This window comes from Actinia tenebrosa, unplaced genomic scaffold, assembly GCF_029948245.1.
Source record: "Actinia tenebrosa isolate PJP-AT-01 unplaced genomic scaffold, QUT_ActTen_1.0 PGA_scaffold16__25_contigs__length_10494907, whole genome shotgun sequence".
In the NCBI taxonomy this organism is placed as follows: Eukaryota; Metazoa; Cnidaria; class Anthozoa; order Actiniaria; family Actiniidae; genus Actinia; species Actinia tenebrosa.
In genome coordinates this window covers 3,834,103-3,850,187 of record NW_028292576.1, presented here as the reverse complement: position 1 = coordinate 3,850,187, position 16,085 = coordinate 3,834,103, and the positions used below count along the sequence as shown (strand labels likewise).

Genomic DNA, 16,085 nt, shown 5'->3' with positions numbered 1-16,085 from the left:
CTTAATAGGTTCAAAAGGGTCTCAGCGAGTACCTGGAGACAAAAAGATCAGCCTTCCCTCGGTTCTACTTCTTGTCCGACGATGAGCTACTGGAAATTCTATCACAGACCAAAGATCCTACAGCTGTACAACCGCATCTACGAAAGTGCTTTGAGAACATCGCTAGGGTAACCATTAAACTAACTATAAGGGGGGGAAGACTTACTAATTTGTCAAACTTACTAATATTGAGATGCTTTCACAAAGGGAAGCTTTTTTGCTAACTAGATTAAAATTCATAACTGGCTTCAGTACTTTGCTCATGTTTGAAATGACCATAGATTATATTCCCAGCTGTCGTCGTTGTGTTCTAATGACACTGTTGTCTTTGATTAATTAGCTGACCTTTGAAGAGGATCTTCGTATCTCGGCCATGTTCTCCGGTGAAGGTGAGAGTGTCAACTTCTCTACTGATCTTTTCCCAACTGGCAACGTAGAGGACTGGTTGCTGGAGGTGGAAAATACCATGAGGTGTAGTTTAAGGGATATCTTACGTGAAGCTTTGCGTGTATACCCAGAGGTGAGTCATATCACAGAGAAGGAAGGGAGGGGGGGGGGGGGGGAAGGGGGGGAGTTGGGTAGGGTTGGGTGGGGTTAGCCTCAGCAAGCTATATTTTAATTTCTGAGACGCTTTAAGGTCTCATATATTCTAAATTACTTATATCGTATATCTTTAAGTCTAGCCCACCACTTCTAAGAGTGCTATACTCGATCCGTGAGTTAGCAGTTGATACACCCCATTTATTATTGAATTATACCTAGAAAGATCTCTGGTTCCTCTGGTGAAGTTAGCTCATTGCATGCCTCGTATAGAATGGGTGTTCAAAACCCCCCTCCCATTATAGGGTGCTATACTATACACGTTCCTAGAGTTAGTAGTTAATGTACCCCAATCATTTTATTATTCAAACGTCCTGGTGTAATTACCTTATTAGATACCTCGTACAGAATGGGTGCTCAAATCCCCCCACCCCACCCCTATAGGGTGCTATACTATACACAGTCCTAGAGTTGATAGTTAATGTACCCCAATCATTTTATTATTCAAACGTCCTGGTGTAATTACCTTATTAGATACCTCGTACAGAATGGGTGCTCAAATGGCCTGGTCAAATAGTCATCGCAGGATGTCAAACCTTCTGGACTAAAGAAGTTACCCAGGCCTTACATGACAATGAACTGGAACAGTTGAATAAAAACCTTAATAAACAGGTAATAGAGATTTTAAGGCCCAGGTCAAAGGTCGAACTTCACATGAGCCGTGAAGGTGGTCTTCCTTGATGTAATTAAGTTCGGCTCTTCTGAAGTTTAACCTTAGTCTTACATTGTTTTCCCATTTCAGAGCACGTATCACACGTCCTTTGAAAATAAGATTCTATATTCGAGTTGTATCCATATTCATGTTTCTTCTCATGGGCAACTGATAAACAAAGAAATGATACTCTAGGGAATGACATTTGTCTGAAATGGGAAAACATTACGCCCAAGGTAAAGAGGTCTATTACTCTGTCTTCTCATGGGCAACTGATAAACAAAGAAATGATACTCTAGAGAATGACATGTGGTCTAAAATGGGAAAACATTACGCCCAAGGTAAAGAGGTCTATTACTCTGTCTTCTGATTTGCAACTGATAAACAAAGAAATGATACTCTAGGGAATGACACGTGGTCTGAAATGGGAAAACATTACTCACAAGGAGGAGAGCTCTTGTATACAAACTAAAGAAGTCAATTGGGACATTTTCTGAACACAGACGCTAAAGTCATATATCCCCAATTAGTTGTAGAAACTAAATCCATTGACACTTAAATAAAGTTATTATGATCATCATCACTAACATCATCATCATCATCATTATCATTAACATCGTCATCATGATCATCATCAATATCATCATCATCATTATCATCATCATCATCAATATCATCATTATCATTATCATCATCATGAACATCATCATCATTATCATCATTACCATCATCAAAATCATCATCATCATCATTATCATCACCATCATCACCATCATCATCATCATCATTAACATCATCATCATCATCAACATCACCAGTATACTCAGACACATAAGATATATGTCTTTTTTATTTTTAGTTGAATGACCTGGTGACACTTGTCAGGGGAGATCTTTCTAAGTTGGCTCGTCTTATCCTTGGAGCTCTTATCGTCATTGAGGTAAAATGACTACCAACTGAGTTGACCTTCACAGCTAACTCAAAATCAACCAATCAGAATTGAGGATTGAGCATGGTATTTTGATTAGCATTTCCCATGTTTCTTTGCGCCACTCACTGACAAGACAATGAACAAGATTGCGGACAAACTTTAGTGTAATGGTCTCGTGGTACAAAAGAAACAATGAATATAGAGCCATCATGAAATTTTGATTCCTTTAAAATTGCTATGTAAAAGCTAACCAAATATTACAGTACGAATCGAAAAACCGTGGGCACCTTGAAGTATTTCAAGAATGTTCAATAGCCATTATTGTTATCTTTCCGTTATCTTGTGGTTAGAAAGTCAATTCTAATTGGCCAAAGAAGAATAGAACATTCCTAGAACATAACGTGGTTCTTATATAGCGCATTTTACATGGTCTCAATGCGCTTCACAATCATGACCAGTGGAGAACTTTACGGGCTGCGTATTTAGACGCTAGTAGCAGTCTAATATTTCTAGTTGCCCACGGTTTTTCGATTCGCAATGTAAATTGACCCATAACTATGATCGAGGGAAACGATCAGATCAGCTGGTACCAAACACCTTTATGCAACAAAGTGCTCCAACAAGGCAAATTCTGGATGAAAATAAATAAATAACACGACTGTATCTGTGCGTAATTTTTCAAAATTTCCACATTGCCCGCCCGTTGCAAGTATCAACGTTCTAATTCTATCTTTATTATAAAACTTATTCAAATACTTTCTAACTCAGGTCCATGCTTGTGATGTGGTGACCAAGATGGTCAATGAAGGAGTCAATTCTGCTAATGATTTCGAGTGGATCAGTCAGTTAAGGTAAAGTGGACCACTTCGACGTTACGGCGGCCATCTTGAATCGCGAGGCATTATGGGTCGTCTAGGGGGCAAAAAAGGATAAAAATAGTTAGCGAATATATAATGGGGATAACAATTTCATAATTTCAGTCTTTGGCTGTAATAACGAAAGCCAATATAAAGAATAATATATTATTATGCTTCACATTAGCTCTATATTTGCCCCTCGACGCCCCCTTAATGCATTGCGATCCGAGATGGTCGCCGTATGATTACACTACCCATCAAAATAGATCTATCTATTGCATCTTGTACGATATTGAATGATGTGCTATGATTCCAGATATTACTGGGAGGAGGATACCATGGTGATTCGTGCTGTTAATGCTCAGTTTGACTATGGTTATGAATACCTTGGTAATACTGGTCGCCTGGTCATCACCCCCCTGACTGATCGCTGCTACTTAACACTCACTGGTGCTCTTCACCTCAAGTTCGGGGGGGCTCCGGCAGGTCCTGCTGGTACTGGCAAGACAGAAACAACAAAGGTAAAATTATTAACTCCCATAGCGTGAAAATGTTAAATGGTGATTAAGGGTCAAAATCAAAATAGTAGTCCACTGGGACCCCATTGTAATGTTTTAGTTTGCGGGTTCCGGTAAAGATACCCATCCCCCTCCCCCTCCCCGCCTCCCCCCTTCCCCGGGTTTCTTTTAAAATGTTAGGTCGATACTGGGTGTCCATAGTGATTATTTATAGCATAAATGCAAACAGACAGGACATTCATCTCCGTCACCGAAATTTGACGTTTAGTTGGAGGTACTTGAGGACAAAATCCAGGATTTCAGTTTCAGAGGGGGATGGGTACTGGAAAGCTCCACCCCTCTCCTCTGAAACAGGTTACTAAGATAGCAATTGCTTTGACCTTATCCCTAAAGGTCGATTTACGTGGTATGACTTGCGCACAGCCGTTGAGGGTACGAATTGCTTCGTGTAAGTTGACTGTACAATTTGCTTACCCCTGTAAATAGCAGCTAAAACTAGGCGTATTCATGTTGCGCTCGACAGTTGTGAGGGAAAAGGCGTACCTTGTAAATCGACTGTACAATTTGCTTACGACTGTAAATGGCAGCTAAAACTAGGCGTAATCATTTTGCGCTCGACAGTTTTGAGGAAAAGTCATACCGTTTAAATCGGCCTTAAGAGCCACAAGTGATTTCATCTTTGCTTGCGGGAGGACACGATTGTTCTAATTCATATTAGTATTAAACATATTATAATGATTGGATCATAATCACTATCTTCTTAGGATCTCGGTAAAGCCATGGCTGTACAGTGTGTCGTGTTTAACTGTTCTGATCAGCTCGACTTTATGGCTATGGGAAAATTCTTCAAAGGCCTGGCAAGGTATGTGATCATGTCTTCAGTCTTCCAATAGCTATTTGTTGCAAGTACGCGGGGAATTTCGTATATCTTGTGTCACATGTTTGTCGTATACAGTATATATTGTGTCGCATGTATGTCGTATTTGTGTCGTATGCTTGTGTTGCATGTCGTATGTCTTGTTTGTGTGGTATGTCGTATGTATGCCATATTTGTGGCATGTATGTTGTATTCAGTTGTGTCGTATATCTTGTGTCACATGTTTGTCGTATACAGTATATATTGTGTCGCATGTATGTCGTATTTGTGTCGTATGTCTTGTATCGCATGTCGTATGTCTTGTTTGTGTCGTATGTCGTATGTATGCCATATTTGTGGCATGTATGTTGTATTCAGTTGTGTCGTATATCTTGTGTCACATGTTTGTCGTATGCATATTGTGTCGCATATCCATCGTATTTGTGTCGTATGTCTTGTATCGCATGTCGTATGTCTTGTTTGTGTCGTATGTCGTATATCGTATGTATGCTATATTTGTGGCATTTATGTTGTATTCAGTTGTGTCGTATATCTTGTGTCACATGTTTATCGTATATATATATATTGTGTCGCATATCTGTCGTATTTGTGTCGTATGCTTGTGTCGCATGTCGTATCTATGTCGAGGTTACAAATACCTATAACTATGAATATTACTACTGATAATCAATGATATATCCATGGTATTGTTGTCTTCAGTGCTGGTGCTTGGGCGTGCTTCGACGAGTTTAATCGTATAGACGTTGAGGTATTATCTGTGGTGGCACAGCAGATCTCCACCATTCAACAAGCACTGGAAGCCAGGGTATGACTGTTTAATTTACTATAATACATTCAACAAAATTACTTGATTCTGATTGGACAAGAGGAGTACAATTAAATCCTAAATTGTACTCTGTAGAGTCCCAATTAAGTTGCTTAGTTTTGTTGAGTGTATCATAAACAAATAATCGCACAATCTTTTCTTACAGTTCAGAATTTATAGATACTCGTGATGTTTTGACAGTTCTCAAATTGAACTCGCCTAAAGGGTCGTTCAATTTTGAAAACTTTCAAAACATCACTCGTGCCTTTAAAGTCCTAATTGTACTCCAAGGTTCGTGCTACTCCTTAAACTCCTTGAAAACTCCTTGAATTTAATTCACGGGCACTTGAAAAGCTCTTGAATTTTATGATTTTAGCAAAACTCCTTGAAAACTCCTTGAATTTTTGCTTTGACCATTACTTGCATGGTTCTGAAATAGATCTAGTCAGAAAGATCGGAAAATCTGAAAGTCGGACATGTGCAACCACCGTGTAAAACCTTGGCAAATTTGGCTGAACACACTCCTAGAAAATATATTGTTGGGTCCTTGTATACTCCTTGAATAGTCCTTGAATTTTAAGTGGTTACCTCAGCATAAACTCTGTACCCAAGATCGTGCGATTTCCTATACTAATAGCACTGACTTCTTTAAAAAATGCATTTCCCTAAAGTTATGTAATGATTAAACATATTTTGCCCCCAGGTTGATCGATTCATGTTTGAAGGTGTTGAGCTGGCTATCAAACCAAGTTGTGCAGTATTTATCACTATGAATCCAGGCTATGCCGGCAGAACAGAACTACCCGATAACTTGAAGGTATGTACTGACGTGTGAGATAGAACAGAAAGGGACTCTCTTATTGCTGGTTCGATTCTAATAGGAGTCGTCTGAGGACATTGTAACTGTATATCAGATGTTTTATACTCAAGCGTTGGTTAATAACGCTACTTAAGCATGATGATTTATCATACATGGTGGTGATGATGATACGTACGCAACGGGGATGACGATACATGATGATGACAGATGATGATGGTGATGATGATGATTATAATGATGATGATGATCATAATCATGCCTCATGATGAAAATATTTATCAAACATGGTGGTGATCATGATACGCACGCAACGGAGATGACGATACATGATGATGACAGATAATGATGGTGATGATGATGATTATAATGATGATGATGATCATAATCATGCCTCATGATGAAAATATTTATCAAACATGGTGGTGATCATGATACGTACGCAACGGGGTTGACGATACATGATGATGACAGATAATGATGGTGATGATGCATAATGATGATGACGATAGATGATGATGATAATCATAATCATGCTGCATGATGAAAATATTTATCATACATGATGGTTATAATGATACGCAATGATGATGACGATAAATGATGATGACAGATGATTCATGATGACGATGATGCATGATGATGATGATGATACATGATGATGATGATGATACGTGATGGTGATGCAATTCATTGATGATGATTATGCGCACTCGATTATATATTGGCATGTTAGACTGCGCAATATTAAGTAAATAAATTATTAATTCATGATGATGATGATGATACGTGATGGTGATGCAATGATGATGATGATGATGATGATGAAAATACATGTTGATGACGACGACGATGATAATATTAAGTAAATAAATTATTAATTCATGATGATGATGATGATACGTGATGATGATGCAATGATGATGATGATGATGAAAATACATGTTGATGACGACGACGATGATAATATTAAGTAAATAAATTATTAATTCATGATGATGATGATGATACGTGATGATGATGCAATGATGATGATGATGATGAAAATACATGTTGATGACGACGACGATGATAATATTAAGTAAATAAATTATTAATTCGTGATGATGATGATGATACGTGATGATGATGCGATGATGATGATGATGATGATGAAAATACATGTTGATGACGACGACGATGATAATATTAAGTAAATAAATTATTAATTCGTGATGATGATGATACGTGATGATGATGATACGTGATGATGATGCAATGATGATGATGATGATGCAATGATGATGGTGATGATGAAAATACATGTTGATGACGACGACGATGATAATATTAAGTAAATAAATTATTAATTCGTGATGATGATGATGATACGTGATGATGCAATGATGATGATGATGATGATGATGAAAATACATGTTGATGACGACGACGATGATAATATTAAGTAAATAAATTATTAATTCATGATGATGATGATGATACGTGATGATGATGCAATGATGATGATGATGATGAAAATACATGTTGATGACGACGACGATGATAATATTAAGTAAATAAATTATTAATTCATGATGATGATGATGATACGTGATGATGATGCAATGATGATGGTGATGATGAAAATACATGTTGATGACGACGACGATGATAATATTAAGTAAATAAATTATTAATTCATGATGATGATGATGATACGTGATGATGATGCAATGATGATGATGGTGATGAAAATACATGTTGATGACGACGACGATGATAATAATAAGTAAATAAATTATTAATTCATGATGATGATGATACGTGATGATGATGCAATGATGATGATGGTGATGATGATGAAAATACATGTTGATGACGATGATACGTGATAGTGCTGCAATATATGATGATGTCTGATGAAGATAGTGCATGATGACAATGATACATTATGATGAGAATATATAATGATACATGATCGTGATCGTGATTAAAAGAGATTAATTGAATAATATAGTGATGGTTCTGCTTGCTTTGATTTCCCTCCAGGCCTTGTTTCGTCCTGTAGCTATGATGGTACCAGACTATGCACTCATCGCAGAGATCAGCTTATTCTCTTTTGGATTCTCAGAAGCTAAAGGACTAGCCAAGAAAATCACTACCACATTTAAGTTATCATCTGAACAGCTTAGCTCACAAGTAAGTCCTACTATCCCAAACTGTGCCGGAAATCAAGGGTTACTTTAGCGCGATATACTCATCTCTCGGCATTATTCAATGAATTCTCGCTTAAAATTTGTAATTTTCTACTAGATTACTTTTAAGAAGATTGCGCGTCCAATCATTTTGGGGCGTCAATTTGATCTGCTCCTACGGCCCAAATGGAAGCGATGATTTCACACGGAAACTTATCTTCTTTTTTTGAATACATTATTGACTCAGCTTTGTTTTGTCAGGATCATTACGACTTTGGTATGCGTGCTGTAAAGACGGTAATCTCAGCTGCTGGTAATTTGAAGAGAGAACAACCAGATATGAGTGAAGTAAATGGAGAAATGAGTCTCATTTTTCACTTTTCCTTCCATCTCTTTCATCCTAATTATCTATTTCTGTCTCATATCCCGCCTAGCCTGCCATCTCTTTTGTACTTCCAGTTCTAATTTCTATTCATTTCTAATATTTTTCTCTTCTATCTCTTTTACCCATTTATCTATTTCTTTCTATCTCATATTCCTCCTAGCCTGTCATCTCTTTTATACCTTTCTATTTCCCTATATCTATTCTCATATTTTCCCATTCTATCTCTTTTACCCATTTATCTATTTCTTTCTATCTCATATTACCTAGTCTGTCATCTCTTTTATACCTTTCTATTTCCCTATATCTATTCTCATATTTTCCCATTCTATCTCTTTTACCCGTTTATCTATTTCTTTCTATCTCATATTACCTAGTCTGTCATCTCTTTTATACCTTTCTATTTCCCTATATCTATTCTCATATTTTCCCATTCTATCTCTTTTACCCATTTATCTATTTCTTTCTATCTCATATTCCTCCTAGCCTGTCATCTCTTTTATACCTTTCTATTTCCTATATCTATTCTCATATTTTCCCATTCTCTCTCTTTTACTCATTTATCTATTTCTTTCTATCTCATATTCCTCCTAGCCTGTCATCTCTTTTATACCTTTCTATTTTCCTATATCTATTCTCATATTTTCCCATTCTATCTCTTTTACCCGTTTATCTATTTCTTTCTATCTCATATTCCTCCTAGCCTGTCATCTCTTTTATACCTTTCTATTTCCCTATATCTATTCTCATATTTTCCCATTCTATCTCTTTTACCCATTTATCTATTTCTTTCTATCTCATATTACTCCTAGCCTGTCATCTCTTTTATACCTTTCTATTTCCCTATACCTATTCTCATATTTTCCCATTCTATCTCTTTTACCCATTTATCTATTTCTTTCTATCTCATATTCCTCCTAGCCTGTCATCTCTTTTATACCTTTCTATTTTCCTATATCTATTCTCATATTTTCCCATTCTATCTCTTTTACCCATTTATCTATTTCTTTCTATCTCATATTCCTCCTAGCCTGTCATCTCTTTTATACCTTTCTATTTCCCTATATCTATTCTCATATTTTCCCATTCTATCTCTTTTACCCATTTATCTATTTCTTTCTATCTCATATTCCTCCTAGCCTGTCATCTCTTTTATACCTTTCTATTTCCCTATATCTATTCTCATATTTTCCCATTCTATCTCTTTTACCCATTTATCTATTTCTTTCTATCTCATATTCCTCCTAGCCTGTCATCTCTTTTATACCTTTCTATTTCCCTATATCTATTCTCATATTTTCCCATTCTATCTCTTTTACCCATTTATCTATTTCTTTCTATCTCATATTCCTCCTAGCCTGTCATCTCTTTTATACCTTTCTATTTCCCTATATCTATTCTCATATTTTCCCATTCTATCTCTTTTACCCATTTATCTATTTCTTTCTATCTCATATTCCTCCTAGCCTGTCATCTCTTTTATACCTTTCTATTTCCCTATATCTATTCTCATATTTTCCCATTCTATCTCTTTTACCCATTTATCTATTTCTTTCTATCTCATATTCCTCCTAGTCTGTCATCTCTTTTATACCTTTCTATTTCCCTATATCTATTCTCATATTTTCCCATTCTACCTCTTTTACCCATTTATCTATTTCTTTCTATCTCATATTCCTCCTAGCCTGTCATCTCTTTTATACCTTTCTATTTCCCTATATCTATTCTCATATTTTCCCATTCTATCTCTTTTACCCATTTATCTATTTCTTTCTATCTCATATTCCTCCTAGCCTGTCATCTCTTTTATACCTTTCTATTTTCCTATATCTATTCTCATATTTTCCCATTCAATCTCTTTTACTCATTTATCTATTTCTTTCTATCTCATATTACTCCTAGTCTTTCATCTCTTTTATACCTTTCTATTTTCCTATATTTACTCTCATTTTTTCTTTTTCGAGGAACTGATTGTCTTACGTGCCATTCGTGACGTTAACGTTCCAAAGTTCCTACAAGACGATCTAAAGCTATTCCGAGGCATCGTTTCCGATCTCTTTCCACATGTCGAGTAAGGATTTAAATAATGCATTGTATATCAGCAAGAGAATATGAACTAAGAGACGGAATCCTCTTGTAACCATCATGTGCACAGTTTGATGCTATTTTTAGCTTGGAGATATTTTGAGCGAAGAACCTGATTAGTTGATTTCTTGAGGGTAGGCGCGGGTTTCAGTCTTGCAGTCAACAAAGCCTGTGTTTTTGTCGTGGACGTAGCAAAATATGGCGCTTTTCGTGCCCTAAAACGAGGCATTAAAGGGAAGCATGATTATCATTGGCATTGTAACGAGTTAAATATAGCATCAATGATTCTAAAAATAGCATCAAAGTGTGCACATGATGGGGCACGGGGATTCCTTCTCTTAGTTCATTTTCTCTTGATATCAGCCATTCCAAAAACTAACTCCTCCGCTTTACTTCACCAGAGAACAGCCCGTTGACTATGGTGTTCTGGAGGACTGTATTCGAAAGAGCTGCTTGAAGAGTGGATTGGAGGATGTCGAAGGTGAGCTTGTCTGTAGAGACGTACCTTTCTGTCATCTTTTCACTTTTCTAGTGTTTATATACCGTAGCACACATGTAAACCGCCTATAACTAATAGGCTTTATTTATTTCAAGAGGGTAAACACATAACAGTAGTTCAAAACACTAATAACTCTGTGGCCCTCAAGTCTAAAAATAGATAGATAAAATAATATAGCTAATGATAAAAATTATGTACACCTACTTGCAAGAACGCTGCCACACGAAAATAGAACACCAGTGACCCAGTGGGATAGGAGTTACATTAAAACTAGCTAAAACGTTCCTTACATTACTTGAGCATTGTGTATGAAAGCTGTTTCATATGTAAGGCATAAAATCAAGGATGGTGTAGTGGTAGTGTACTTGCCTTGCACCCCTGGGGTCTTGGGGTCATTTCTGGACTTGACATCGCGGGAGTAAAGTTTGTTAGGTTCTCCATTGATTGAGTTCGATCTAGTGTGAGTTAGCCATGCCCTGACTTAGATCAGCCCAGAGGTTGTTTCAGGGTTTGATCTGTGAGTTAGCCATGCCCTGACTTAGATCAGCCCAGAGGTTGTTTCAGGGTTTGATCTGTGAGTTAGCCATGCCCTTACTTTGATCAGCCCAGAGGTTGTTTCAGAGTTCGATCTGTGAGTTTGCCATGCCCTGACTTAGATCAGCCCAGAAGTTGTTTCAGGGTTCAATCTGTGAGTTTGCCGTGTCCTCACTTAGATTAGACCAGAGGTTGTTTCAGGGTTCGATCTGTGAGTTAGCCATGCCCTGATTTAGATCAGCCCAGAGGTCGTTTCAGGGTATCAATCAAATTTGAAGGGTTTAAATTCATCTTTCCTTTTGCCGCAAGGTTTCGTGACCAAGACTATTCAGCTATACGAGACAACTGTAGTACGACATGGACTTATGTTGGTTGGCCCTACAGGGTCGGGCAAAACACAGGTACGTCAAAACCATTACAATATATTGGCTTTTTGGCATGTTCTACTTCTGTCTTCTTTTAATAAACGTGGCTTTGGAGGCCTGTAGCGTTAACTTGGAGGGAAGGGGGTGCGTTATAGAAAGCGGATGGTAATTACGGGGGGGGGGGGGGGGGGAGATTTAGACAATAAACGAGAGCGATACGATCGTCTTTTTTTGTACGAATCTTTTCCCGCTGCATTTACCACTTCTGTTCTGCTTCAGTTTGAGATCTTTATATCTTATATTGCTATTGCCGATATTATAGTAATTGTAATACTTTCAGTGCTACAAGATTCTTAAGAAAGCCATGACGACCCTCAAGGGTCAGATGTCACCAGCAGGATCGCCTTTTGAAGAAGTCCACACGTTCGTTTTGAACCCTAAATCCATCACTATGGGACAGTTATACGGCGAGTTTGACTTGCTTACCCATGAATGGTAAGCAAAACGTCCGATCCAGCTTTCATTGTTTTTAACAGAGTTTTTAAGTTCTGGCGTATTTCCGGGCGAACTGCTAGCTCACAAAATAAAACGGAAAATGCTGGCAATGTCTTAACATGCACCCGAAACAAGTCATCAGAACTTTGGACAGCACATCTCATAATGTCATGATGAAATAGTAAGAAAAATATTTTTGGAACTGCTTTTCGTTTTGGACCGGGAAGTTTTTTTCCATACAATGACGCCACACTTACCTTAGGCGTAATGTTTTCCCATTTCATGCCAGGTCTCATTCCCTAGAGTATAATTTCTTGGTTTAACAAAGAATCTTATCCTAAAGAGTGGTCTGAAATGTTAGTTAATTATCTTATTTTGTATTATATATTTTTTTTAGGACTGATGGTATATTGTCTTCCATGATTCGTCTCGGGTCTTCGAGTACCACCCCAGATTTAAAGTGGTACATCTTTGATGGCCCTGTAGATGCGGTTTGGATCGAGAACATGAACACCGTGCTAGACGACAACAAAAAACTATGTTTAACAAGTGGAGAAATTATCAAACTGTCTGAGGTATTTGACATCTGTATTTCGCCAATAAGCCACGAGACTGATGTGGAACCATGAAGAATACCGTTGTTTGACTGAAATACGGTTTTTTATGTTTGTGTGGAAAAGTCTTCAAAATGACATTCATTATTTGACTCGGATAATGTGGAAAAGGCCCCACAACTGATCCTTCAAGCATGCTGTTGTATGATTCAAATGAGCTTTGGATTGATGTGGAAAAAGCCCCATAACTGATCCTTGAGGCACACTGTTGTATTACTCAAAGGAGATTTGGATTGATGTGGAAATGGCCCCATAACTGATCCTTGAGGCACACTGTTGTATTACTCAAAGGAGATTTGGATTGATGTGGAAATGGCCCCATAACTGATCCTTGAGGCACACTGTTGTATTACTCGAATGAGATTTGGATTGATGTGGAAATGGCCCCATAACTGATCCTTGAGACACACTGTTGTATTACTCAAATGAGATTTGGATTGATGTGGAAATGGCCCCATAACTGATCCTTGAGGCACACTGTTGTATTACTCAAATGAGATTTGAATTGATGTGGAAATGGCCCCATAACTGATCCTTGAGGCACACTGTTGTATTACTCAAATGAGATTTGAATTGATGTGGAAATGACCCCATAACATACCTATGAAGCACACCTTTATTTGACTCAATTAGATTTTGGATGCATTGTTGTTCGACTCAAATAAGTTTTGTGTTAATAAAAAGGCCCCATAACTGATCTCTGAGGCACACCTAAAAATTATATATACACGAGATGGAGATTAATGAAAGTGGCTCTTGATTTCAGGTAATGACCATGATGTTTGAAGTCCAGGACCTGGCTGTGGCTTCTCCTGCTACTGTCAGTAGATGTGGTATGGTATATCTGGAGCCCAGTATTCTAGGATTGAAGCCGTTTGTTAACTGTTATCTAAAGACCATACCTGATGCAGTCTTTGACTATAAGGATAAACTGCAGGGGCTATTTGATGCGTTCCTTGAGGTGAGTTGGCTATAGTTTTAATTTCCTTCATATTAGTTAATGAGTTGATAGTAGAGATGGCGGAGCGGTTTTCAAAAGAGTGAGAAAAAAACTTCCAATTCGTACACCTTACGACATGAAGTAATGTTTCCCACTGTCTTCCAGTAACTTATCCTAACACAACCTGTAGCTAGGTTTACGCTATACGAGGCTACAAAATTGCTGTATCTTTTCCCACTTGTTCCCCACTCCTTTCCCACTCCTTTCCCACTCCTTTTCCACTCCTTTCCCACTCCTTTCCCACTCCTTTCTCACTCCTTTCTCACTCCTTTCCCACACCTTTTCCACTCCTTTTCCACTCCTTTCCACTCCTTTCCACTCCTTTCCCACTCCTTTCCCACACCTTTTCCACTCGTTTCCCACTCGTTTCCCACTCGTTTCACACTCGTATTCCACTCGTATTCCACTCGTATTCCCACTCGTTTCCCACTCGTTTCTCACTCGTTTCCCACGCGTATTCCACTCGTTTCCCTTGCCATTCCAATCGATTCCTACTCGATTTTCACTCGTAACCTACTCGTTTCCCGCTCATTTCTCACGAACGAAAGCCTTTCCACCATTTCCAAACGTACTCAAAAGTATTTTGCATTTGTTCCCGTTTTGTAATTCCACTTTAGTCCAGGATCGAATAGAGAAGGCCGTTTGATCCTTCGATTTACTCCCCTGCGAGGGAGCATTCTAATCTAATTTACGCAAAAAACAATTATAATTGTATAGCAATATCTTTGGACATCGATTAAGTTATCCTATATTTGTTATCAGGATTCTCTTAAGTTCATGCGGACCAGTATGAAAGAATTCGCCCCAACAGTTGACAGCAACTTGACGTGCAGCTTGATGAGACTGCTTGATTGTTTCTTTGAGCCTTTTGTTCCTAAAGAGGTATTTTGCCATACACAAACACATTTCACTATACATTGTCGTAGAAATAAAAAAAAGTTTTCCTTGTTTGGTACCATGATCTAAATACGGGAGGGGCGTAGCCGGGGTGCGTGTGTGTGTGTGTGTGTGGGGGGGGGGGGGGGGGGTGGTCATCTACTTACCAATGTTCTGAAAACGGGTTTTTGGGCCCCGCAAGGCAAAATCCTGGCTACGGCCCTGACGGGGGATACTGAGACAAACTGTTTTATATTTCTTTTATAAAATAACACGCTTATGATATTGAATACTGCTGGTGAATTGACTAATATATGGCTATGATTTTTTTAGGGCAAAACCATTTCAGCAGAAAAGACTGCTTTGATTGAACGCCTTCTTGAGCCGTGGTTCATTTTCTCGTTGGTCTGGTCCATTGGCGGTACGTCTGACGGTGATGGGCGTAAAAAGTTCAATGACTTCCTGAGAAAAAAGATGAAAGAAGAAAAGGTATGTAATATGTGAAATGCGCTTCCACTAAAAGAAGGGGTTCCTAGCACTAGGAAGCATTACCCTGATATGCGGACATGCTGGCGCATATGTATAGAAGTATGAAGTATGGATCGCTCTAGTTATGGGGTACCATTAAAAGAACATAGTCTGCGTAACGGCGCTCTAGGGGATTGGGTAAGAGCGGAGGGGGAGAGAGCGCTCCTTCTCTCTTTTTCCCCCCTTCCCCAATCCCAATCCCGTAGAGACTCAATCCCCTCGATCACCCTCTACGCAGGCTAAAATAACATGGCTTGTATTACGAGGGATATATCAAGTGGTCTGAACTTGCTTGCTAACGGACCTACGATGGAATGAACATAGATACCCTTAGCTTTGGGCTAGCAATATTAGAAAGAATGGCCTTTTTGTGAACAGAAGGAAGGGGGAGACGTGTCTGTGGGCGTGAACGTCTGTTGTCTATTGTTTAAGGTTCT

At 38.3% G+C, this 16,085-nt stretch overlaps 1 protein-coding gene across 1 annotated transcript in view; it reads left to right on the top strand.

The window, feature by feature from the left end:
• The window catches only part of LOC116292435 (dynein axonemal heavy chain 1), a 72,480-nt gene that overhangs the window by 17,311 nt on the left and 39,084 nt on the right, over positions 1 to 16,085 (top strand). The window contains exons 20-38 of the mRNA XM_089030945.1: positions 9 to 167; positions 380 to 559; positions 1,114 to 1,251; positions 2,151 to 2,231; positions 2,991 to 3,073; positions 3,396 to 3,600; positions 4,362 to 4,459; positions 5,174 to 5,279; positions 5,983 to 6,096; positions 8,125 to 8,274; positions 8,532 to 8,618; positions 10,617 to 10,723; positions 11,139 to 11,218; positions 12,080 to 12,171; positions 12,476 to 12,630; positions 13,028 to 13,205; positions 14,011 to 14,205; positions 15,007 to 15,126; positions 15,454 to 15,609. Of these exons, the coding sequence (XP_088887071.1) occupies positions 9 to 167; positions 380 to 559; positions 1,114 to 1,251; positions 2,151 to 2,231; positions 2,991 to 3,073; positions 3,396 to 3,600; positions 4,362 to 4,459; positions 5,174 to 5,279; positions 5,983 to 6,096; positions 8,125 to 8,274; positions 8,532 to 8,618; positions 10,617 to 10,723; positions 11,139 to 11,218; positions 12,080 to 12,171; positions 12,476 to 12,630; positions 13,028 to 13,205; positions 14,011 to 14,205; positions 15,007 to 15,126; positions 15,454 to 15,609 (2,484 nt within the window). The remainder of the gene's footprint in view (positions 1 to 8; positions 168 to 379; positions 560 to 1,113; positions 1,252 to 2,150; positions 2,232 to 2,990; positions 3,074 to 3,395; positions 3,601 to 4,361; positions 4,460 to 5,173; positions 5,280 to 5,982; positions 6,097 to 8,124; positions 8,275 to 8,531; positions 8,619 to 10,616; positions 10,724 to 11,138; positions 11,219 to 12,079; positions 12,172 to 12,475; positions 12,631 to 13,027; positions 13,206 to 14,010; positions 14,206 to 15,006; positions 15,127 to 15,453; positions 15,610 to 16,085) is intronic.